General features: G+C 37.2%; 1 protein-coding gene across 2 annotated transcripts in view; it reads right to left on the bottom strand.

Moving 5' to 3' along the window:
• LOC1274029 (D-2-hydroxyglutarate dehydrogenase, mitochondrial) overlaps positions 1-23,981 on the bottom strand; it is a 44,975-nt gene that overhangs the window by 3,171 nt on the left and 17,823 nt on the right. The window contains exons 2-4 of one of the 2 annotated variants that reach the window (XM_313089.5): positions 1,523-2,213; positions 1,132-1,430; positions 887-1,043 (exon numbers count right to left, since the gene is read on the bottom strand). In XM_313089.5, the coding sequence (XP_313089.4) occupies positions 887-1,043; positions 1,132-1,430; positions 1,523-2,179 (1,113 nt within the window). In that variant the 5' untranslated portion in view covers positions 2,180-2,213. Of the gene's footprint in view, positions 1-871; positions 1,044-1,131; positions 1,431-1,522; positions 2,214-23,981 lie in introns of both variants that reach the window. The other variant, XM_061647472.1, reaches the window with a different exon arrangement.

Raw genomic sequence — 23,981 nt, 5'->3', positions numbered from 1 at the left:
CTCTCCCAAACTAAATCCGATTGTCCACTTGTACGCGCGCGTGTCTCAAACTTATGTTGTCTCTTTCTTATATATTTTTTTCTAATTTGTTTTCATATATCAAGAAAAATCTTATCATCATCATCAAGCTCATGATGACAAGTGCAGTTGTACATAACATAGTGACATAGGACTTCTACACAAATATGACATTACACAGTTTGTTTAACATATGCCGCACACCTACGTTTGAAGTCTGGCAAGTTACTCGCATTCTTGATTTCTCCGGGTAATCTGTTGTATAATTGAATCCCCTTGAAAAACAAAGAGTTTCTGGCACCATGTGAAATTAAGTTGGGAATCCTCGGCTCATTTGCTCTGCCTGTACAGTGCCGATGAAAATCAGATCCTCGAACAATGCGTTCCCCTAAATACCCTGGCAAAAGGCCCCCCAAAAGTTTAAATATAAAGGTCATGGTTTGATACACAATCCTCTGCTCTACAGACATCCACTGAAGAATATCTAGCACAACAAAAGACGACGTACGTCGGCCACACCCTAAAGCTAACCGCATAATACGATTTTGCAATCTCTGAAGCCTTTTAATTTGTCCCTTATTGCCAAGAAACAGAATCGACGAGCAAAAATCAAAATGTGGTGAAATCAGTGACTTATAGAGGTTAACTATCCCAAAAAAATCGAGATCTTTTGCCAGCCTACTAATAACCCCACACTTTGATGCCACTTTAGCGATGACCCAGTCTATGTGAGTCTATGTATGTATGACAGTATGCAATGCTCTGATTGTGATTGTTGCAAAAGTGTTAAATGTAAAAATGATTTGGCCCGTAGACAAACTTGAACCAAAAAAAAAACAGTGATCGTGTTTACCGAAATGCAGTTTACCTTCATTTTGGTCGAGTCGTTCGTAACCGTGCCATCCTGCACCAGGCCCTGTTCCATTGTCTGCTCCAGAAAGCGGGCGAGCTTCTCTTCGTCGTGTCCTGCATCGCTCCCTGACGTTTCGATTAGCATGTAGAAGGGATACTTATCGATCGGTGACCTACCGAATGAATTATGTAGTTGTACACGAACAAGCATTAACCTCAGAACCAATTTTCAACATCCTGCCGGTTCAGTTTAGTTCTTACTGTAGTCCGAAAAATCGTGTACAACTATCCAACGATGCAGCATCGATCATTTCGCACGACGAGAGAACCTCGCCTAGGCCACGTTTGGCGGCCAGGAAGGTGCGCTTTACATCGTCGTAGCTGTGCAGCCCCAGAAAGGCGACGTTGACGGAACGAGAAGCAGTGGGACAGAACATGGACAGCCGGGTGATGATGCCGAGCGTACCCTCCGATCCGATAAAAAGATGTTTTAGATGATATCCGGTATTATCCTTCTTGAAGTTAGACATCAGATCAAGGACACGTCCCTCGGCCGTTACCTTGTGGCGGATGGTGGTGGAAAATGGATGGTCATTTTTGAAACACAATTTAAATTAAATTATGTGTCACAATGCACAGATTAATAACTTACCGCTTCCACGCCTAGCACTGAGCCATGTAAATTGCCGTACCGTACCAAGCGCAATCCACCGGCGTTCGTCGACACGTTGCCTCCAATATGGCACGATCCCTTGGCACCAAGGTCCAGCGGCATAACCAGGCCCCGAGCACCGACTTGCTCTTCCAGCGTCGCCAGCACACATCCCGCCTGGCAAACCACAATGCCTGAGTACTCATCGATACGCTCGATCGTGTCCATCAGTTGGAGTGAGAGGACGACTTCATCAAACACTGGCACCGATCCACCGACCAGGCCCGTGTTTCCGCCCTGTGGACAAACGGCCAACCGCCGTTCGTTGCAGTAGCGCAACAGCTCCGCCACTTCGGCCGTGGTTCGTGGTTTCAGAACGACCCGTCCATAGCCACGCACGCTACGCAGATAGTCGATGTTGTAGTCCTGCACTTCGTCCGCTGCTGTAAGAACGCGACTCGTGTCCGCACCACCGAGGATGCCACGAAACACGGCCACATCATCATCGGTTAGCTCAGCAAACGATCCTCGCTGGACTGGATAACGATCGCAGGTGAGGGCCGGCACTTCACGCTGCTTGGAGGCAAAGGTACGTACGGCGATTGGGGTGAGATTTCGATTCAGTGCAAGGGCGCGGAACGCACCACGCAGGAACATTGTGGATTAATGTACCAAACGAATATGGACGATCCTAAGGGAAAAGGTAAGAAACAACTTTTTGTGTACTATTTTTCTTGCAATAACATACACATAGAATGGCGGTATGTCTCATTATTGTAATTATCTAAACTTCCGAAGCTGAATCCCTAGAAACATCGTAATAATTTAAACAAAAGTTCGTCCTCCAGGTATATTGATATTATTTTTTCAAAGAAAATTCCTCTATGTCATTGATGTGTTGTGAATTCGACAGAACTCATTGCTCATATTCCTTTAAACTTTCCTAGAATTAATAGTTAATTAATAGTGATCCTTAAAACATGAATGCATGAATAAATTTGGAGTTCAAACTCCACTATCTTTGTCGAATATTCTCTATTACAAGAGATAATTGTTTATATAAAAAAATCCTGTTCAAATAGAGTTTTTTTGCAGTTATTGGCAGTGCGAAAAAACTGAAACTGCTGTAACTAAATTATAACTTTAGAAAATGTATTTTTCTTTCCTTTATATTAGATCAAATTTTTATATTCATATGTATTGTTTATGCCAGCGGCAGATCTAACGATAGGCGGACTAGGCGGTCGTTTGGAGCCCCGTCGATATAGGTGTCCCTTAGATCGATAGCCAATAGTACACAGTATGTATAAAAATTGACAGAGTTGAATAGCTGCTAGGGCTCCGAGACTGGCGAATCATTTACACTACCATTACCACCCGCTCCCCCCGCTTAACAACAATTTTAGTAGGGCCTATGGCCGATGATCGTTGGGGCCCCATGGTAGTCAATCCACGAGCACAACAGGTTCAGGTCTGATCAGGTTGTGCTATAAAAGGACGATCAAAATTCGGATCGAATGGTGTTTCCTTAAATCAGTACATCAGTTAAATCGCACAACTTTTAATAGGAAGTGTTGGCAAACTTCTCGATCGTGGCAAACTAACAGGAAAATACGTTGGACAAACGCATCCGCGCTACCTTCCTACAATCAACGCTGTCCACTTCTGGACCTTGAATCCTTGGAAGCGAGGCGCTGTAAGGCTCAAGTTAGCTTCATAGCAGGATTATTGTTAGGAACAATTGATGATCCGTGTTTAGTCAATATTCTATGTTTTACATTCCCTCGTATAAATTCTAGGAATTCAAATTTCAAATTTTACACGAAGCTCGCGCCAACACTCTGTGTGGCAGTAAGTGTGAAGTGGTGACTCAACGCTATGATTCGTATGATTCGAAACAATATTCCGGTCAGTTTGATTTCTTCATGCCCATGTCCATGTTCAAAAACTCTCTGCGAATAACGTAATTTGAAATGTCTCTCGTATATTCGTTACTACATCAACTGTATATGTGAAACATGTTTGTATGTAAACTTAAACTTAAACTTAAGATACATTTAAAAAGTATCTATTAAACCGTTTACGGTGGACGGAATAATAATAAACAATTAAATCGCATCAAACTGTAATCAATGGGAGTTTATGCATAGCTCTGCCAGATACATGCAAATTATTTTTGATGTATTTTCTGTTTTGATATGGTAGAAATATACAAATAATAGATTTTATTTTTTATTTTCTAAAAAGAAAGAGATCGTGGCTTGTGGAAAAAGAGATAATAAATACTGCCGAAAACTAAGATAAAATGAGTAAAAATGTCATTTTTTATTCACTAGCTAGGGATTTACATTCCACGGTTGAGAGAACGCTATAGTTTGATTTAAAAAAATAATAACAGCTCGATCTCGATCTCAAAATGCGATAAACTGTTCTTAACACATGAGCATTCATAACTCAAATGAGAGAATGAGAACTTACTTGGCCCGATAACGTCGTTCAATTCAACGGGTAAAAAGAAATCGGTGAGGCCGGTACGAACACCGAACATAAATGTCACCCGAACTCGCAAGCCCATCAATCATTAACGAACTTCATTTTCAGAACGCCTGAACCGTTTCCTCATTTATTAGATTATCACTCTCGCGAATAACAAATCCGCTTCGCTCATGTTTACTGCTGAATAGACACCTAGACATAATCAACTGCTCAACAATTAGTAGGTAAACCTACCTGAGGCCTGAACGGTATACCGGATTCAAATTATAAATTAATGGATACATTTAATTAGCAACAATAATATGCATTTACCACGCTATAAAGCCTCTCCCACCATAACAAAACAGCAAAAGTATGATGATGATGATGATCATACCGGTCTAAACAGGCTTGCTAGACTTGTTAGCACCGCTCAGTCCTTGCTACAATATGATGGTTCCAGGTGTGAGTGTTGATTTCTTTGGGCTTAGTACAAACTAACGCATATATAGATCGCTAAGTAACCCCATTTAGTTTTTATTAAGGAAAAAAGACGGTTATGCAATGCTACATATTTTTGTATCGAAAATAATCACGCACATAGTTTATCATCACATCATCAATCGTTTAACACAGTGTTTAAAAAGTTTTGTTTTATTTTTTAATGGGTGTGTAGGTCATGTAATTGGTACTGATGTCAGTTTCAGCATAAAAATCTGAAAGATGAAAGAATATCGGATCTTAGTGATCAGAGTGGATATTTCACATGAGGACCGATCAACCGATATCAACAAATGTTCTCAACCAACCAACGTCCTTGGTCATGTTCGACACGCGCCATCAAGGTTGTGAGCGAACAGATTTGTAGTTAAACAAAGCCATTCAATCAGGCAAAGGACTGCTGATCTCTACGATTCCAGCGGGGTTACACACACGCCATTTTGGAACGAACCTTGGTTATAAGTATTTCAAACTATGCAAGGTCTTTGACGTGTCGAAGGTCAGTAGAAAGGGTTTGGTTTGAGCTATGATGATGCTCTTTCGACTGGTCAGGAATTTGTTTTGATAGTAACGTTATTAATGCTCTTTCGATTTCATTGTTTGGTTCTGTATGACGTCGATGCTAAATAAATACAAGGATAATGACATAAATAGATTAACTCAAAACGATCAAAATTTGAGAAAAATGTCCATTCTGTTGTTGCAGCTGCTTGCAAGACATTTGAGAATAGTTAGACCTTCATATACTATTGGAAGAATTATAAAAAATGAATTGTGTATAACGTTCTTCGTATTAAAAAAAACTCTCATTATTTTGACACATTTGAACTTACTAGACACCGTTGAAATTGTTTTCTGCAATAAAAGTTGCTCTTTAGTTCGAGCTGGTTGGTTGTAGAATCGCATAATCTTTAAAAAATTATGCCTTATGGAGAAGATTCGAAATTTGCCACGGAAAATTCTGTCCAATTTGACCAATTACTCTATCCCGTCTGTCAGTACATTTTCATGCATTTTGCAAACGTGCAACATTAAGGTAGTGCGTAAATCAATAGATTCATAAATTTTCATTATTGTTTCATCGACCGATTCCATACATCTGTAGTATTGAAGCAAGATTCAACCTTTTATACTACTTTGTTTTGTTTTTAAGAAAGAACTGCATTGGTATATTGAATTGAAAGATATAATTTATTTACGTTTATTCAGAAAGAACGACCGTCATTCAGTGATTTGGCCGAGTGTTCCCCGGGTTATTTTTTTTTTTGTTTTTTATTTTCTTCCCTTCGTCGCGTGGAGAGAGCAGGGGGGTACGTGATAAAACATTAATAATTAAATACTTTTCACTTCATTTTCCCGTGTAATTCAACAGCCTGCCAAACGGTCCTGAATTATCTTTGAAAAAAAAACCCTACAGATTGGACTATGTTTTTCTTTTACAAAATTGACTATCTATATTGACTGACTATATTAACTGTGACTATCGCAACTATATCTTGAACTATTTTATGGCTTTGAACATTAATTTTGATAACGTTGTTCAACGAAACTGTATGATTATTATTATCATTGCACGTCATTATTTCCGCAAATCCAATTAACATTAAACGATAACATAAAGCAGTTACTATCATTTTACAATATTTCGCTGATATGTTTTTGCTAATCGACATCTCGTAGATGTTGTATTACAAATGCTATTCTATCGATGTTTTGCGTAATTATTACTTAATATGTCAATAGTTTACTAGAATACTAAAACATTTTCTATTTTTATTCAAGAAGAACGGTCCGAGAGGCCAACTTGCTAAATTTTCTAAAATTGTCATTTTCTCAACAATTTCGACCGCCATTTTTTAAGAACAGTTTGCCAGAAAAGGAAATCGTTGACTACTATTTAATTATTGGATAGAGACGGTCAGGTCGAGTTTTCTAGATCACTATATTTTTCACAGACATGATTACATGATTTTTCATTCACTTGATTACAATTGATCAACTCAAATAACAGATTTGTTCTAAAATAAAATAACAATTGTACCACAAATCAAAAAAAGAAAGAAAGAAAGAAAAAGAAAAACTCTCTCTCTCTCTCTCTCTCACTCTATCTCACTCTATCTCACTCTCTCTCTCTCTCTATTTGGCGTATCGTCCTACGCGGACATGCCGGTCTATAAACAGGCTTTCGAGACTTAATTCATTACCACGTAGCCGGATAGTCAATCCTTGCTACGGGGGGACGGTCCATTGTAGGCATGAACCCATGGTGGGCATGTTATTGAGTCGTTAGAGTTGACGACTGTACCATGGGACCGCCACAAGATGAAAAACTGTCAGATTCAAATTTCTCTGTATCACTAAACACAACGAAGTGGAATTAAAATAACAATGACAACTATATAATAAAACAATAAACAATGTTAAAGAAAAAATACGATATCGTTACTAAACAAAAATATGTATTTAATTAGATTAAAAACACATATTAAAAATCTAAGGCGACATCTATCAACTACGTAACGCAAAAATTGCAAACTTTCGACCCCCTCCCCCCTAGTGTATCAAACTGTAACGATGGAAGAAACCTGCCTCCCCAAAATTACGTAACAGATGGGCACCACCTCCCTCTAATAGCTTAGTTCAGGGGTCTCCAAACTACGGCTCGCGGGCCGCATGCGACCCTCAAGAGCTTATAATGCGGCCCACGATGACTTTGCCAGAGTTAAAATAAATATTACGTTATTTTGACTTTTGCAAATAAAATTGTATTTTTTACTTTTCTTAGACAAAAATCAAACTTTAGTAACACGAAGCTGTACAAGTATCGTTAGTATATTGTTATAAAAACGAGATTTAAACGTTCACTCATCAGTTAAAAGTAGCGTCATATGGCCCTCAACATAGTTATTTTTGAACCAATGCGGCCCGCGAGCTGAAAAGTTTGGAGGCCCCTGGCTTAGTTTATTGAACAAAGTCAGATTTTTTGTAAGTGTTTCTTATTTTTAAACTTTATTCTGGTATATTCATAATTTTCCAAATTCACCAAAAAATAAACAATATTATATGAAGAAAAGTTGTCCCACGCAGCAATCAATTTCAAAAAGATTCTGTTAATCGGATGCTCAGCACGGTTTGCAATGTACTTGCATCACCATCATCAGTAACGTTTTTCATTTAGCCATCTTCCTAAATTTGTCTATCTTTCCAGAAATGTTTCTTTGGATTCAGATGTTGTATCATCATCAAATTGATTATTCTATATCACATAACATGTCATGTTTAATAAGTTACGCATGTCCTACAAATTACGAACAAAAACGGTAATGTTTGCAAGAGTTTCGGCGGCGTTTTTTGATGTATTTATAAAATTTCGACTCTGACGATAAACTCTGACAAAAAAAAACTATAGTCTTCGCAGTAACGGAATGCAACGTTACTGTCACGATCCTGTGTTAAGTTTTTCCATCCATCCGTCCGCGATGATCAATTGACGGACTATTCGGCTGCGTAGTACATAAAAAGTAGCGAGATCTTTTACAGACCGGCATAACCGTGCAGGTTGTAAAGTCCTTAAGAAGAATCCTCGTTTTTTACTCATTTGTTATTCGAAATAAAAAAAAACAAACATTTTATTTTGCATAACGTAACAAAAGATAAATTCCCCCTCTCCCCCATGTTACAAATAGGAACGTTTGACGACACCCCCTCCCCTCCTCCATTCAGCGTTACATAATTGATGGATAACGCCTAATCATAATCAGAGATGACAAAAGCCAATCGGCGCCAAGTTTCTGTAAAATAAACAAACAACAAGAAGCAACAATTTTTGTGATTTTGCCCAAAACTGTTTCGGCTGTTTAATACAATCCGAGTTATTAACTGTGGCCTGTTGTTGCGTTCTCCTTCTATCGCTCTTGGCGTTTTATTGCTGCTACGAGGAGCTGTGGGCCCATTTAGTCCGAGGAGCATTCCTAAGCATGCGCACTCAAGCGTCAGAGTGCACAATAACGAACGATTTGCCAGAGATTGGCACTTGAAAAATGGGGACATCTGAATTAAAACGAATGATTGATGCAAGATGCTAGTTAGTATTATAACTGGTAGCTTTTAGTTTTGGTGATTTTTATGGAAATAACTTCAATTCATTCGTTATATTTGTATCATAATGATCGACTTTAGGGTTGACAGTGGCTCACTGGTTAATCCGTATTTTCATACATCGAATATAGATATTAAACAATTCGTTAAAATTACAGCGTATGATGAGTGTATGAGAAACAGTATGTGAACCAACTGAAACAGTGGAATAATTGAACAAAATAACGTACGCTTAGCATCAGAGCTCATTCCTGTTTGCAACAGAATAGCAGTCTGTGAAGCAGTCCGCTGCGTGACCGTGATCACAAACCGGTTCCATTTGCTTTGCGCAGAAATAGGAAGACGGAGAAAATGAGGGAAGAAACGAAACACAAACCAGCATCGGAAAGCTAGCGAAGCATAAAGCATAAAGAATACTGAAAAAACTACGCAAAAAGCAACCATCTTTTAAGGAATGTGAGAACATACGTAAGTTGAAGTGTTTTTACCCACGCGATCAACATTTTATAAAAGTACATTGCGTTGATCAGGAATGCCACAAAACGTTCCAAAATCTCTCATGCTTCATGTTCTACTGGAATGCAGACACAAATAATTTTTTTTTTAATATACTATTTCATTACTTCATTATATTCTAATATAAAATACATGTAACGTATTGAACCTTTGTGGTTTCTCCGGTTAATGAAAACAGTTGGCATATTTGTATACGCTTCTTGTTCCGATTTTATTGCACAGTATATTGTATTTATGGTGGTAATTTATGGTAAGTTCAGACAACACTATGTTGGACTTATCAGAACATAAAACAAGTTGTCTGATCAGTAATTCAGAGGTTATCGAGCAAACATTGATATCTTCTTTAAAACAGTTGTCATAATTGATTGTATTTTTTTATGTGTAGTTAAATAATCATTCTATGCTTGGGCTTTCCAGCTATATTAAACATATTGAAGCAGTTTGGAAGGTAAAACAATGTATCGCTTATAAAATTTTAAACCCAACAAACGTATGTTATTATAGTTTCAAATTAATGTTCTTATTTGATATTATTTCATCAGTGTGTAATGAAAGAGTAGCAAAGTATCTTTTATCCGAGATTAGTTTAATGTAAGACAAAGTAACATTTTTGAATGAAACCATAGTATGGCATTTGAATTTAACTATGTTATTTAACATTAATGAATAATTCTATTCGTTAGTAAGAATAAAAAAACTAATTACTTAATAAATTAATTAATAAAATAATCTAAACAGGTGTTTTGTGTTTTTGTTATCCAATTATTTTAAATAATAAAGAACAATATCATTTGGCTATTGTTGTTCCTGTGTTTTACAACTTAAAATTGAACTTTCTCTTTCTTCTTGTTTGTAACAACAACCGTAGTCAACATAGTGTTTTTAAAGCCCGCAATTGGATAGGCTTGTCTATGATTTATTGGTTTATTCGCAGCAGGATAACTAACCCAAATTATGATGCGCTGGATCCATGTAACATTTTAAGAAAAGAAGGGCAAGTGTTTGAACCATGTTACGAATATTGTAATAATAATAATAATAATAATAATAATAATAATAATAATAATAAATTATTAGTAGCCGAAGTCGTTCCTTCTGATTTAAAGAAACATGCAAAAAATGTTATTCTTACTATTTTAAATTGTAATAAGAACTTGCACTACGACAGCTTTGATTTGATAGCTCCGTGGACTTTTATGATAAAAATATTCAATTCAACATGGTAATCAGATATTGCTACCCCTTGTAGGGATAATAAAAAACATTTATATGAATTCGCTATACGAGAAAGTTTGAGCCTTACGCTTGTACGTTAAGCGTTAGATTAAAATACTTACATTGTATAAATTTTGTACTTTAATGTAAAACTGGATCGTTACTGGAACGTTAAGTTCATAAACTCATATAAGTCATGTACAACCCAGAAAAGCGTCTGAATATCTCAAATGCACCAATGTATTGGTCTCACATTTTTTAAATCAATTTAAAATATTTTCATGTATAGTATCTTCTTCTTCTTTTTGGCTCAACAACCGTTGTCGGTCAAGGCCTGCCTAAACCACTTGTGGGACTTGGCTTTCAGTGACTTGTGGGTTACCCCCCATAGCAGGATAGTCAATCCTACGTATGGCGGCACGGTCTATTTGGGGCTTGAACCCATGACGGGCATATTGTTAGAGTCGTAAGAGTTGAAGACTGTACTACGAAACCGGCTCCATGTATAGTATACTTAAGGGAATTTTATGGATGGATTTTATGGAACATCTATAAAATTTGTAAGGAATGATTTAAAATGGAATTGGTTGTAATCAATGCATGTTATTGATACATGCGATAGAACATTGGTAGCATTTTGAGACTCTTAAAACATCAATAATAATAAAGTATCTGACGTCAAGTATTGGGCAAATGAAGGTGTTATAACGTACGGTAAAACATTAGGTTATAACATAAAGTAGGTAAATACGGACACGCTGAGGAAAATGTTAAAAATCTAGAAATATATAATTTTATGTTACACTCATATTTTATCATAAAATGTATTGAGTTTCTATCAGATTTTTGTTTCTTTATCATCAATTAAAAACAAAGTTTTTCTAGCAACCTTATACCGGAAAGATAAACACTATGGAGAATAAGATGGACACCTGTGTAAAACGATGAAAATTAAAGTAGTTTACCATATTCTAATATTACCTATTGCTTTCCGTTTCCTGGTTTGTACATAAACAAATTATTTGACATTTGCATCAACGTCGTTCCTTCAGCTGTGAATTTAGGAATTATACGCGTCGGTTTACAACATATCTTGCTCCAGATTATGGAAAAAATACAATCCAGGAATTCGCCTTAGGAAGTTATTCAAGCCCGTGACCCGAGCAAGTTTCATAGACTTGTTAATAAATAGGTTCTTTAGTGCATTTTCACTCCAAGTTGACCAGCGTTCGGCAAATCTTTTTATTGCCATTTTTGGCATTTGCTGTAGGCTGGATGGCACGAATGTTTGCTGTTTGTAATATGTGTCAGATGCAAAAAAAAAACTACGTATTTAAATATTTAAACATAAATTTGGGATCTCTTCGCATTGGAGAACATGTGTCTAAGGCAGTGGTATCCAAACTTTTCACTTCGCGGGCCGCATTGCTTCACAAATATCGTTGTTGATGGTCGTTTTGATGTTACCTTTAGTTAATGGATGCACGATTAAATCTATTTTTAATGAGAAATTGTCATGTGAATGAATCAAAATTGTATAACTTTCTATTATTAAAGATCTATTTAAAATCGAAAATAAACTTTTTTTGGCCTTCACAAAATCATCACGGGCCGCATTGAAGGCTGTCGCGAGTCGTAGTTTGGAAATCCCTGGTGTAAGGGTTTAAAGTGATTTCCATACGGTAAAATCAAGTGTCAATGTGTATACGTAAAAAAAATCGCAATTTCGAAGCCACAGAACAATCATGTCATGGAAACGCAAAATGGTTTCGCGAATCTTTTTTGACGTTGGAAGGGAAAAGATTCACCATCAAATAATCGTTGAGTGGAAAGTTACCAAATGATGTCATATTAATTTTCCTTCTTCTTGATTAAACAAAGAAGCAAATAGTCCAAGTCGTGGCAAGAATGATACCTCATCGGCGTCGAGCGAGTAATAAAATAACGCATGACTGCTATCGGGACCGGAGTTCCATTCCTCGTTTATCTCATTGCTTTATATAGTTGCTTGACGGTTTATCTCTTCCGATTACTCTTATTTTAGGTATATGATGACATCTGTTTATCATCAATTTATATGAAAAGTAAAAAAAAAACGGTGTCATTCTTTCTCTACAACCGAGTGTCCGTCTGTCCCACTTGTGTGTCAGCACACTTTAACCACCAGAAAACAAGTACTTATATTTCACGACAACTCATTCATTTCATTAAAAATGAAAGTTATCGAACTTAAGATCCGTAGTAGTCAAATTAGATCATGACACGATTGAAATAGTGTTTTGTTAATGAATTTAACCAATTTTGTAGATATCATGCTAAAAATTGTTTAGCCATATTTTCAGTGTGGATGCTACATTGTTAAATTCTTTTATAAGTACTTTTATCATTTATGTATGAGAAGTGTCCATCTTACACACAGTGCTCGTCTTTTCTATTGGAAATATAAATGTGTAATAATATAAAAAAAATTAAAACACACAAATATTTAGACGCCAAATAATTATTCTAATACAACTTTTCTTAAACACCGCAACTTTATTTAACAACGGCGTGATTATTTAATGAATATTATTGAAAAATTGTTGACCAATATTAAATGGCAGTATGTTTACACAAAAAATATCCCTGATACACCAACAATTCTTCACCAATCAGTTATCATGCCACGCCAGTGAATGATGTAAATAGGTCTTTAATCAGGAAGAGTTTTTGCGAGAAATAACGATAAAAAGGCCGGTCTCGTGGAACAGTCGTCAACTCGTATGATTTAACAACATGTCCGTCAAGGGTTCAAGTCTCGAAAGTACCATGCCGTTATACGTAGGACTGACTATCCTGCTATGGTAATACATAAGTCACTGAAAGCCAAGCCCACTTGCGGTACAGGCAAGCCTTCACCAACAACGGTCGTTGTGACAAAGAAGTAGAAAAATATTTATTTGTACAAAAGTTGGAGGTTGAGTTGCTGGAGGATAAGGTTGAGAGATTGCTAAAGAAAGTGTAAATATGGCATGTTGAGCTATTAAACAGGTCAACAGAGTGACAAGAGGAAGGGGGGTTTCAGTTAGAGCTATGAATTTAAGCAATGATCATCGCCTATCCAGGAAGAATGAATTGTTGTACTGTGTACTGTGATACCATAAGGATTCTTCGCTTCGAATTTGAGCAATCGAGTATTTCTTGAGGGAGCCATCAAGAAAAGGGAATGGGAAAGGGAAGAAGAGAATGTAGGTGTAAAAGGTGTAGGAGGTGAAAAGGAAATGTAGGTGTTCCCAAGGAGCACTACTAAGGCAGAATTGTCGTGACAGTGGTTGCTAAACTTCTTCTTCTTTTTTGGAATAACAACCTACGCGATCATGCCGGACACCTAAATGTACTTTCGAGACATATCAACTACCATGCAGGTGCGGTCCCGTGGCGCGTCAGCGGTCAACTCGCATGACTCAACAATATGCTCGTTGTGGGTTCAAACCTAGAATAGACCATTCCCCTGTAGAAAGGATTGCCAATCCGACTGTGAGGAACTGAATCTATTCAGTTTAATGGACCCTGTTGGTAATTTCAAACGAAATTACACTCTAAGGTTTAACCTAATACAAATAGAAACAAACAGTAACATAAGAAGCTATCAGCGTGCATGATGAACACTATTTAGAAACTCAGTGCGTAACATTCCTGGTTCGAATATACGACAGATACCATTGAACGCACGACACATTCCATAGAGAGGATCAAAACGGCCGAAACGTGAACGACGGTCCTCAATGGCGATCAGATCCCGGAATCGAAGCGTTCTTGCAGGAGCGTAGAGGTTGATTGAAGCGAGAAGAGTAGGGTCTCGGCATGTCCGTGTAAGGCCCGGGTCTATGGTCATGTTGCGCGAACATTTTTGTTGCAAGAGGAACAAGGAGTTGTTTGCATACCAAAACGGATAGAAAATAATTTCAACTTAATTTTAAAATGTTTTAGTGAGCAAATACGTGTACAATCTTTGAAATAAAGAGAAAAATACATAAATTTTCCCATTGAACAAATGTTTCCGCAACACGTTCATAGACCCGAGCCTAAGAGGTTAAGCCAAATAAAACAAGAAAAACCATGCAGTCGCATTGTGTCATTCCTTGCTATGGGGGTAAAGAGGCAAATGAGGCCAATTGGCTCAAAGTATCTATAAAAAAAAACTTGCTACGGGGGACGATCCAAACGTGGCTTGAAACCGTGATAGGCATGTTGTGAAGTCGTGTACGACATGATGGCTGTTGTACCATAGGACCGATCGCCTGGCTTAGTTTAGATTGCGACTGGTACTAGTTCGCAGCAATAGGTCGTAGTTGTCGAATGCAAAGTGATTCTTTGTACATAGGCGAAGTAAAGTGTACATAGGTGAGTTATTTAGCAATGCGAACTTTTTACAACATAAACAAATATTTATGTTTGTTGATAGTCATTCTGTCAGTTAACAATATGACCGTCATGGGTTCCATATCAACCAAGTCCCCACTATCCTGAGATTAATAAGTAAATTAATAAATCATAGATGGGCAGAGTGGCTGATTTAACGCTAAACGGACTAAGCGGCCGTAGGGGGCCCCTCAATTGAGGGGGCCCGTTGATAGTGAGTCCAGCATTTATTACAGTAGGTGTGGACTACTACTACATCGAAGGCCTCCGAGCTTGATTGGGACGCCGTTGACGATGGGGACTCGTAACGAAAACCCATGAATATCCAAAACCCAATTGTGGTAAAGGCTTGCCTAGACCGACTATGTTAGTTGTGCATTATATTCTGTGCTTGTGTTTTTGCTTGTTGAGATTGAGGTTGAGATTGGATTACGACTCAATTGCGGATTGACGAATGGATCCTATCGTTAATAATTGAAACAATTAGGAATTATGAGAAAGTTTAAGCAATTTTGGTAAGAATCAATCGATGCAAATAACATGTAAAGCTCAATGAATTATTCGTGGATTATGAATATGATTATGGCCATTAGTAGTTTTGCATGAATTTCTCGCAACAGCAGAGTACTTCCTATTTATACTACTATTTTGTACTACTTATTTTGTAAGTCAAACATGAAAACCTTTTCGCATATACCATTCGTGTAAGATTAAAAACCGTTCTGTGTGCATCAAGGCAGCAACATGGGTCTTCAGTTGTTCGTGTTAGACACAAAATGATATCGGCCTATTGCTCACGGAACACAGATTATTGATGTTTACCGATGACGCTGAACGATTTGCTGCTCGCAACAATATTAACGACTGCATCCGAATGTGTTCACAAAATGCATGGAACTTGGCTACTTTCCAGACTGTTGGATATGGGCTAAGGTTATACCCATCTTGAAGCCAGGAAAAGATCCGACATTGGAGTCCTTCACGATTCTAGTCAGCTTTGAGTTTGACCATACAAAACCGCACAAAAAGCTAGCCTGCGATTTTCAATCTAGATTATTTTAGCCTCAAAGTTAGAATTAGATTCGAGTTCATGGTCGAAAAAATGGAAAAAATGGAGAATTATATATTTGCGGCTAAAAGATGCGATTTAAGAGTTACGCATCATTTCGCATGAACAGTTTGTGCTCGAATCGCAACATTCTACAACTCATCAGTTAATACGACCAGGAAACACTATACGAAACAACAAGCGATGCAAGATCCAGGGCCGTCATCTTGTTGGATTTCGAATCTGCCTTTGACAATGTCTGGTATGACGACCCTCTCTACAAAATGGTTAACATGAGACTACCATCCTACATTGTCAACTACATTTTCTGATATCACCAGCATTTTAGCTGGAGTCCCCGAAGGCAGCATTTTGGCCCCCATTCTATTCACTATTTACGTTTCGGACCCACCATCTTTCCCACAATTCTGCAATCTGTTTCTCTTTGTGGATGACACTGCCATTGCAGTCAAAGGTAGAACCAAAACAACTCCAAAACAGACCCTAGAAATGGATAAATATTATATTTCAATACGTTCAGTAGTGAAAAATAAAATTGAACTAAAATAAAACACAAGTCATTATTATTTCACACAATATGCGGACTACACTACCTAGACCAACAGGGCATATGGTAAAAATAGGAAATACCCTCATTAGATGGTCCATAACAGTAAATTACTTAGGATTAGCATTTGATCAGAAACTTTACTTTCGCGATCATGTTCAAAATTTAATAACAAAAACACCATCTTTGTTACGAGACTTCACCCTTTGATCAACCGACGATCCAAACTCTCCCAGGAAAACAAACTTGCATTCTACAAACGTATCATTTTGCCAGCTATAACATATGCAATCCCGGTCCGCATAGACTGTGCTAAAACTCACCTTAAAAAACTTCAAGTAAGTTTTTATAACATATTACGAACGATCCTTAATGAACCATACGGCATCAGGACAATCTTCATAGTAAAGCCAGCACAATTGCCCTTGAGGAAATGGCATTTGAAAGTATTATTCGCATACAAAACTACCAGCCGTTTGTCAGAATATACTTTGATTAGAACAATATTTGAATAATGGTTAAGGTAAAGATAGGGGTATAGGTCAATCAAGTTTGATTACAGTAGTATATTTAATTGAATGTATTTAATTGAATGTACCATAACATATGCTCCACAATATCGTATTGCTTCGAATTACGGACACTAAAGACGTTGGCATTTCATGTTTGCTTAATAATTCAATTTTAATAGGTCAAACCTTTTTTTAACTCACTTTACCACAAGCAAACCTTCTTCATTTGACAAATAAAAAGATTTCCAATAATTTAACTAAAAACATTGCAAAATATCATAAAACTGCAACGATATTTTGATTCAGATTCCGGACAGTTTTGAGCTCATGTTTAAATTACGGACGATTTGATTCCTATTCTGGACAGCCTGAAAATTCCTGTTATAATCTTCAAATTTACACAGACAAACATTACACCGTTTTAGTTTTTAAACTTGTTTTAAGAACTGGGCCCTTGATTCTGTATGTTGGGGTCCTCCTAGACCGACAGAACGACGGTCCTAAATCCAACGGGATTTGGATGTTATTTACTATTGTACTCGTACATGAATAGAACTGAAAAACTGCTACGCAAATTGGCGATTTTTCCCGTACGGCCATCAATGCATTTGTCACATACATCTTCAAATATTGTGGTTTTCTTGGTATTATCACTGTCTAAAAACGTATTTGTATATTAATAACAATTTACTTCGGCTGTCCGGAATGAAAAACAAGATAAAAAATTTTGCTTTGAATTACGGGCAGAATTAAATATGTGATTTAATGAAATGAAGCACAACACTATTGTTTTCACGCTGATAAATACTTCCACAATGGATTCCGATCGATAATACATCCTTGGGACGTATTGAAACCTGATACCTCGACGCTCTTTTAGCCTTTCACCCCGATCGAGGATTTCGTGATTCAATTACCATATAAACCCTATATTGTGCATATATGCGATCTGGTTGGGAATGCATAATTAGTGAAGTCTCTGTACTGAATAATGGTATAACCCAGCAGTCGGCAAACTCTGCGACCGAAAGAGCCAAATTCTACAAAAATGTTCGTAGAGATTCACGTGAAGAGCCAAATTGTTTAATTAAGAGCAAAAATGTGTTAAAGTTATATGAAATATATGAACTGTTAAGAGCCACCATCTCGAAACCAAAGAACCGCATGCAGTTCGCGATCCGTACTTTGCCGATCGTTGATATAACCGAATAGAATTCTTACCGAGTAAAGCAAAAAGGTTCGCTGTTTGGCTTCATCACTGGCGATTATAGATTCTCAAAAATTATAGAGGATTATAGAGGCGATTATAGAGGATTATAGATTCTCAAAAAGCGCAAAAATGTAGCAAAACGCCTTTTCACATCAGCGCTATTGAATAATCATAAAGGTGCTCCTACGCTATTATAATTGATCGAATCTAACGCGTCAATAAAAAAAAAACTACGTTATCCATTATTCATTTAAGTCAATCTTATCCTTTGGATCTGGCCACACTTTCAATGAAACGTATAAACTTGTCGATTTCAAAATGTCTAAACATGTTTGTCGCGCACACGAAAGTGTCTTTCGAAGCAGCAGCTTAAGACAGGCACAGTACACGCCGACATAAGCACAATAATAAACGCACCAACTGGATCTTGGCAAATAATGCCTTCGTTAATTTATTCAACTGAATTTATGCTCTAAAAATGCTGACCGTCGTCGATCAGCACATTCTTCTTAGCCTACGTTTTCCATTAAATCGTTAAACCAGCGCGCATCGCTGGCGCGTTGCATAACGTAGCTAGTCAGCATTTATTGACCTAGCAACGCTTTGTTTTTAAGCCTAAATTGTCCTCAGCGACAATGTTTTTAGGGATATACTTATGTTTCAACTTATGAGGGCACATTTTTCTCTTCGTAGCACTTAGTCTAAAGAGTTATTGCTTTAGATTCCTATACAGGCATCCCCCGAGTTACGACCCCCTCGAGTTACGACGATTCGCAGATACGACGATTTTGATTTGATTTTGAAATTGATCTATTTTTTTGAATTTCTGTGCTGATAACCGTTACAAACACATTTCCACAGATTCCACAACTTCCCGGCCTTGAATATCTATATCGTGTAAACGACTTTTGGTGTTAAATTAATACATTATCAAACATTGTTTCGAATAAAAATCACTATATCATAGATTTCGCCTATTCAACTTCGGTTATAAACTAAACATTGACAGATATTCGACATACGACTTTTTCGACTTACGCCTTGCTTTGGGCCATTTTTCGGTCCCAAATACAGTCGTATCTCGGGGGACACCTGTACAATTATAAAATTCCAATGAATTGTGAAATAAATGAACAAATTAATCTTTACCAAATGGTCCGGCAATGTATTTTTGGACCGTTCCTCCTGAATATAAAAAAACATGTTTTGACCTGGTTGAGTCGGCCCCGTGTTAGAGTCGTCAATTAGTACGTTTTTTTCAACAACCCATGACAGGGTTCAAGCCCCGTATGAACAGTACCCCCTTCACAATCGTATCTTTCCCCTTTCACCAAAACCAAGTGTCAAAAATTAATTCGCCAATATTTGGTCCCGTGGTACAGTCGTCAACTCGGACGACTCAATAACATGCTCGTCATGGGTTCAAGCAGTGACGATTTTAACGGTAAGCAAAGTAAGCAAAAGCGGCGGGTCCCGTCAATAAGGGGCCTCGCGAATCTTTAGTCCATTATCTATAAGAGTTGATAGAATATGGCACTGTGAATATGGCCTCCTTGCTAATAGGAGGACCCCGTGGGTGATGAACATTGAGGCCCTGTGCTAGAGGAACCTTAAACACTCCCGGCAGCAACAAAATTCAAGTTGAAATGTTACATAATCCAAGACGGATTACCCCTCGGTAATCATGTACAGAGGGCCTCAACAATTCTTACTGCTTAGGGCTCCCGACACTGTAATCCCGCCACTGAATTCAAGCCTAGAATGGACCGTCCCCCCGTAGCAAGGACTGACTATTCGGATGCGTGGTACTGAACTGGGTCAGTCTGGTGGTACAATCGTCAACTCGAAGGACGTAACAACATGCCCGTCATGGGTTCAAGCCCCGAATAGATCGTGCCCCCATACGTAGGACTGACTATCCTGCTATGGTAACAATAAGTCACTGAAAGCCAAGCCCACTTCACTAGTGGGTACAGGCAGGCCTTGACCGGCAGCGGTTGTTGTGCCAAAAAGAAGAAGAGGTACTGAATAAAGCCTCAAAAGCCTATATAGGCCGGTACGTCCGTGCAGGACGTTTACGCCAAATAGAAGAAGAAGCAGAAGAAGAAGAAGAAGAAGAAGAAGAAGAAGACGAAGAAGAAGAAATATTTAAAAATAGAGCACCAAACAAAAATAGCAGGCATTGAAAACAAGGTGGTTGGAATTTTTGAGGAAATCAATCTAGTAGACACATACATAGTCTCAAAAAGATACTGTTCATGAAAGATGGCTCAGTCTATTAATGGGTTTACTACAGGAAGGTTGTTAAGCATTGAATCTGGAATAATCGATGAAAATAATTTAAAGCAAGGTAAGTGTACCAATTGTGACTATAGCACCATCAAATATCGAAAATTTAAAAACATTTGTGCTTCATTTGATTAATACTGGCCACTTCCCTTTGCAAATTGTCTATTTTAAAATATGTAGCCAAAATGTTTGGCATCTCTTGGTATTTTGCTAAGAGCAGCACTGTAGAACATTAGATTTTTAAAGTATCTAACCATAGTTTTATCTAAAGTTCATCATTTTTGTGCAAAATGCTAGTTATTTTAAAACTATCTAACGACTCAAAAAGTTAGCAATATTTTATCGAAAAGTGTGTGTTTTCCGTACGTCCATAATTGGTGCAACTAAACATCAACGCACCAATTGTTTCAGCATGCTATGGATGCGTTGTTTAAAACTATCCTTTTGGTCATAGCGCAAAGTTGTCACAAGTAAATCGGGTTTCTCGCCGTGGAGGATTAACACGAGTTGAAGCTCTAAGCGGTCACACGAATGTATGCCTTTCTGAAGTGTCGAGCGAGGAGTTTTCTAGAGAGATTCTAAACCAAAGAAAGATTGAGAAGCAAACATGCTTGAGCGGGGGGTGGGTTCCTTTTCTCGGAGCTCCCTAGAGACGGCATAGTTTGCGTAGTGCTTAATCCGCTTAATCTGGTTTCTCGTTGTTATTTTCGCAATCAAACGTGTTAATATCAGAGACGGTCGATATTCTCGCTCCACGTTTTAGAAAGGCTTACATTCGTGTGTCCGCTTAGGACCTTCACTCGCGCTAGCTTTTTGCTTAGTTTACATTCATACAATCGCAACTGCTTTGATTATAGAAAACACAACGGCGACTTAGTTTTGAGTACAGTCAACTCTCTCTTATTTGAGAAGCGATAGGAATGTAGAATAAGAGGGGGTTTCAAATTACAGAGGTTGAAAGTGAATGAAAGGTCCATACAAACAAGAAAGAGATAGCACATTTAGTATGCCGCCTTTACTGTTGCTATAGGCAACTGCGAACAAAATGTGTTCAAATAAGTGTTCAAAAATGTGGAAAATGTTCAAATAAGAAAGGTTTTTCAAATTGGAGAGGTGTCAAATAAGAGAGGGTTCACTGTATTTTGAAAGGTATGGTGAAGAATGATAAAAATTACAGACAGAATTTAATAGTTGAATGCTTTTTAGTTAAACGCTCGATAGTTTGCAGGCAATTAAATTGAAACGCATGTGTTTGTATGGTTCAAAAGTGAAAAAATACAAAAATCTCATGACCTTTTTTAAAAAAAATGTATGAAAACACATGCTAACAAAAAAAGACCGCATTTAATATTTTCTAACTAATTCAATTTAAAACAGTCTGCATTACTCACTTTAGTAAATCAAACCTTCTACATTTGATAAAACAATACAATTTTCAATAATTTTACTTGAAATATTGAAAAATATGATTTCTTTTTGATCTTCAAATTTACACACATACTACACCTTTTTAGTTTTTAACTTGTTTTACGGTCTGGACTCACGGTGCCGAATCTTACAATTGTGCAATCGAACACGACAGTTGTGTTATTAAATTGGACAGAGAAACTTACACCATCTGTCCTGTAATCAAGTGGTAGGCATCGCAGATCTAAAAGGTTGTTTTACTTATGGAAAGGCGTTGCAAAATGCATCCTTGTATTACATTAGCAATACGGCTAGGCCGTTGTAAAGGAGACCATTATAAACGTATCTGTTAGAAACTGGCTATCTAACTAAAAAACAAAAGAATAATTGATTCAGTTAGGTAATTATTGAGAGTGAAGCAAACAAATATGTTTCCTTTGTCCTCTATAAATCTTTGCTCTTGGGTGTTTTAATCTCAATTACCTTATTTCTTCCTTCTTATGTCTGTGTACACACACAATTTCGCCTCTGCTGATAGTCTGTAGTCTGTAGTCTGATAGTCTTCTAGCAGTTTCCAACAGTAATTTAATGTGCATTTAACATTTATCTTCATTATCAGATAATTTTATTGAATCGTCATCTATACAAACATTACGGGAATATGTGCCCTTGTTTAAATCGTATTTACAACATTACAAATGAGTACGACAAGTACTTACAATTTCCAGCTCAATCAGTGGATAAACTGTTAAGAGTTTTGTTGTGCATTCACTCAAATTCACTAAAAGATCTTTCAACAGTTGTCAATTCCTTTAAGTCGAACTTTAAAAATATATATGCAATATGCAATCTTAATCATTTCAAGGACCCATACTTTGGGATCAGGTGCAGTTGCGGTAGGTATATGTTACAAGATTTGAATGAGATCAGGACCTGTTATAGGACCAGTATGGGTTCAGTGGAAGTTCTAGGTTCAGAATCAATTCCTGGGCCGGTACGGCTTTGGAAGTAGGACCAGTACCGGTATGGGATAGGAATCAATTCCACGACCGGTATGGGATCGGGTTCAATTCCACGATCGGTATCAGAGGCCGATTTATCCATCTCGGGGGCCTAAGCGGATGATCAAAATGAGGCCCCTAGTTTCCTTAAAAGTCCCCAAAAAGTATCAGTATCAACCAACATTACACTGTTCGCATTTTACTTAATATCTTATTACTTAATATCTTATTACGAATAGCAAATACATAATCCTGAATTCGTTTTGGATTAATTTTCTTCTGACCTTTTATATGGCAGTTATTACATGATTTAAATGATAACTATCTTCGTGAAACCATGGTTACATATTTTGCACATGTTTCGGTTGTCCATCGTCGTTGTTATCGGTAATGTGAATTTATCAAAGCTATATTCAAATACTAGCATGTGTTTGTGGTGTAAAAAAATCATTTTCTACACAAGTCTTTCATAGCAAATACACATTTGGTCGTTTTTCTAAGCTAAGCGTTTTTTAATGGAAATGAATCAAACAATGAAATGATAAACTGTCGTTAATAAAACTCCAGACTTTCTAAATTTCTTTACTAACATTACATTCATTTCTAGTTGGTCTACCTTGATTCAGTTGCCCTGCCCATGACCAATTTGACCTCTGTAACATCCTGGCAATTGGTCTAGTACACCTAAAAGGCATATTTGGAAAGCCTTGCAAAAAAACCGAATTTTAATCATTTGTACATTTTGATTTGTAAAGAAGATTTTGCAATTTATTATTTGCTCAATTATGTATATGAGAGGTAAAAACCACTCCACAAAGTTTGTGTCATTTCCTGTTTCACAGATATATTAAAATCACCCTAAATCCAAGAGTTCGACAATCATTATCCGGTACTTGCGTATTTGAAGACTTGCCATCTTTGCTATTGAGACCATCGACGAAGTTCTTAAAAGCATTAAATTAGACGTTCCAAGAGCTTATTCATGCTTTATTGTCATGAGAGGTTGTATTGCTTATATGGAAGAGAGCGAAAGTATGTCAAATTTTTCAAAGCCTGCAAAAATTAACTCCAAAGTTCGTAACAACGTTATCAAAACATCACACTTACTTATGACAATGTACTACTTTGAGAAATATTCATTATTCCGTCCATATGTGCATTAATAGAAAAAAATCAATCGCTTATAAAAGGAAGCTAACATGTAGAGGTTTCGCT

Source organism: Anopheles gambiae, chromosome 2 (assembly GCF_943734735.2).
Source record: "Anopheles gambiae chromosome 2, idAnoGambNW_F1_1, whole genome shotgun sequence".
Taxonomy (NCBI): Eukaryota; Metazoa; Arthropoda; class Insecta; order Diptera; family Culicidae; genus Anopheles; species Anopheles gambiae.
The sequence above is the reverse complement of the archived record's forward strand: the minus strand, read 5'-3'. Positions and strand labels throughout refer to the sequence as shown.